The 1,342-nt window shown below is 42.3% G+C and overlaps 1 protein-coding gene across 1 annotated transcript in view; it reads left to right on the plus strand.

Annotated features, from left to right (window-relative positions):
- myripa (myosin VIIA and Rab interacting protein a) overlaps positions 1-1,342 on the plus strand; it is a 24,172-nt gene that overhangs the window by 8,810 nt on the left and 14,020 nt on the right. The window contains exons 2-3 of the mRNA XM_014018378.1: positions 220-441; positions 898-1,034. Of these exons, the coding sequence (XP_013873832.1) occupies positions 220-441; positions 898-1,034 (359 nt within the window). The remainder of the gene's footprint in view (positions 1-219; positions 442-897; positions 1,035-1,342) is intronic.

The following is a 1,342-nucleotide window of genomic DNA, read 5'->3' on the forward strand; positions in this document are numbered from 1 at the left end:
TGTGTGTGTGTGTGTGTGTGTGTGCACTCTGTGACCTCCTTTAAATAATCACATTTGACTCAGTAATCCCCCATGTGGTTAAAACAAATTCATCCTACACATTCTCACACGCACAAGCCTTTTATTAATTTTATTTATTTATTTTTATAAACGGTTTTAGCAGAAATCTCACACACCTTCCTTGCTTTCCCCCATCTCTCCTCCTCCCCCTCCTCCAAGTGAACTGAAGCAGGAGCTGGACGAGGAGGGCAGTCGCTGCCTCCTGCTGTCGCGGCAGACCTGCTTCAACCAGCGCTGCTGCATCCGCTGCTGCTCGCCTTTCACCTTCCTGCTCAACCCCAAACGCCGGTGCCGGGACTGCAGCTACGACGTCTGCAAGGCCTGCCGGGTCTACTGCAAGCAGGACAGAGCCTGGCTCTGCTCCACCTGCCAGAAGAGCAGGTAAGCTCCAGATGAGAGGCAGACAGTTAAAGGTTATTAAGGTCTCACTCAGGTGATGCAGAGTTGGCTTAGCATCAGGATGTGTGATAAAGTTTAGCAGCAACTTTGGAAGTGATGTATTTATTTTATTTTTAATGCTTCATGCCAGTTATGTTAATGAAAATACATACAGTTATCAGACAGGAGAGATATGTATTCCTGATAAACCTAACTCAATGTCTAAAGGGTTTTCAAGTGTGATTGGTTTTTGGCTGCAGAGAGGTGAGTAAGGATGAAAATGTTTTTGAACGTATCTGTGTCTCTGTTACCAAATAATCACCTGAATATATCTGAGTGAAACTTGATGTGACAGTAGCTGGGAGTCATTCTGAGCTTGTTGTGTTGTTTTTTTTTTCCAAGGTTTGACCAAAAACAGCTACAACTGGATTAAAAGTGAACTTGTTTTCTGTCCCTCAGATTGCTGAAGACGCAGTCACTTGAGTGGTTCTATGCAAATGTGAAGAAACGCTTCAAGAGGTTCGGCAGCGCCAAAGTGTTGAAGACCCTCTACAGGAAACACCTGACGGAGCACAGTGCACTCTCAGAGCTCACAGGTAAAACTAAATCTCTAATACTTCAGTGTGAGTTAACCTGATCAAAGCTAAAAACAAAAAAAATTGTCTATAACTTTTCACATTTGAAACAGAAGAATTTACACAACATACAACCACTAAAAATAATTAAAAGTTCAAGATTCAGTCAGTTTAGATCATTTTGTGCATGTTGTGTAAAGATCTATAATGTAAAATTTTATTGTGTTTATTACTGAGTTAAAGCAGGGATGGTCAACTGCCGATCTGTGGGCCACATCCAACCCGTGGGTGATTTCTGTCTGGCCCTCCATAAAGTATAAGTATATATA

This window comes from Austrofundulus limnaeus, unplaced genomic scaffold (assembly GCF_001266775.1).
Source record: "Austrofundulus limnaeus strain Quisiro unplaced genomic scaffold, Austrofundulus_limnaeus-1.0 Scaffold190, whole genome shotgun sequence".
Taxonomy (NCBI): domain Eukaryota; kingdom Metazoa; phylum Chordata; class Actinopteri; order Cyprinodontiformes; family Rivulidae; genus Austrofundulus; species Austrofundulus limnaeus.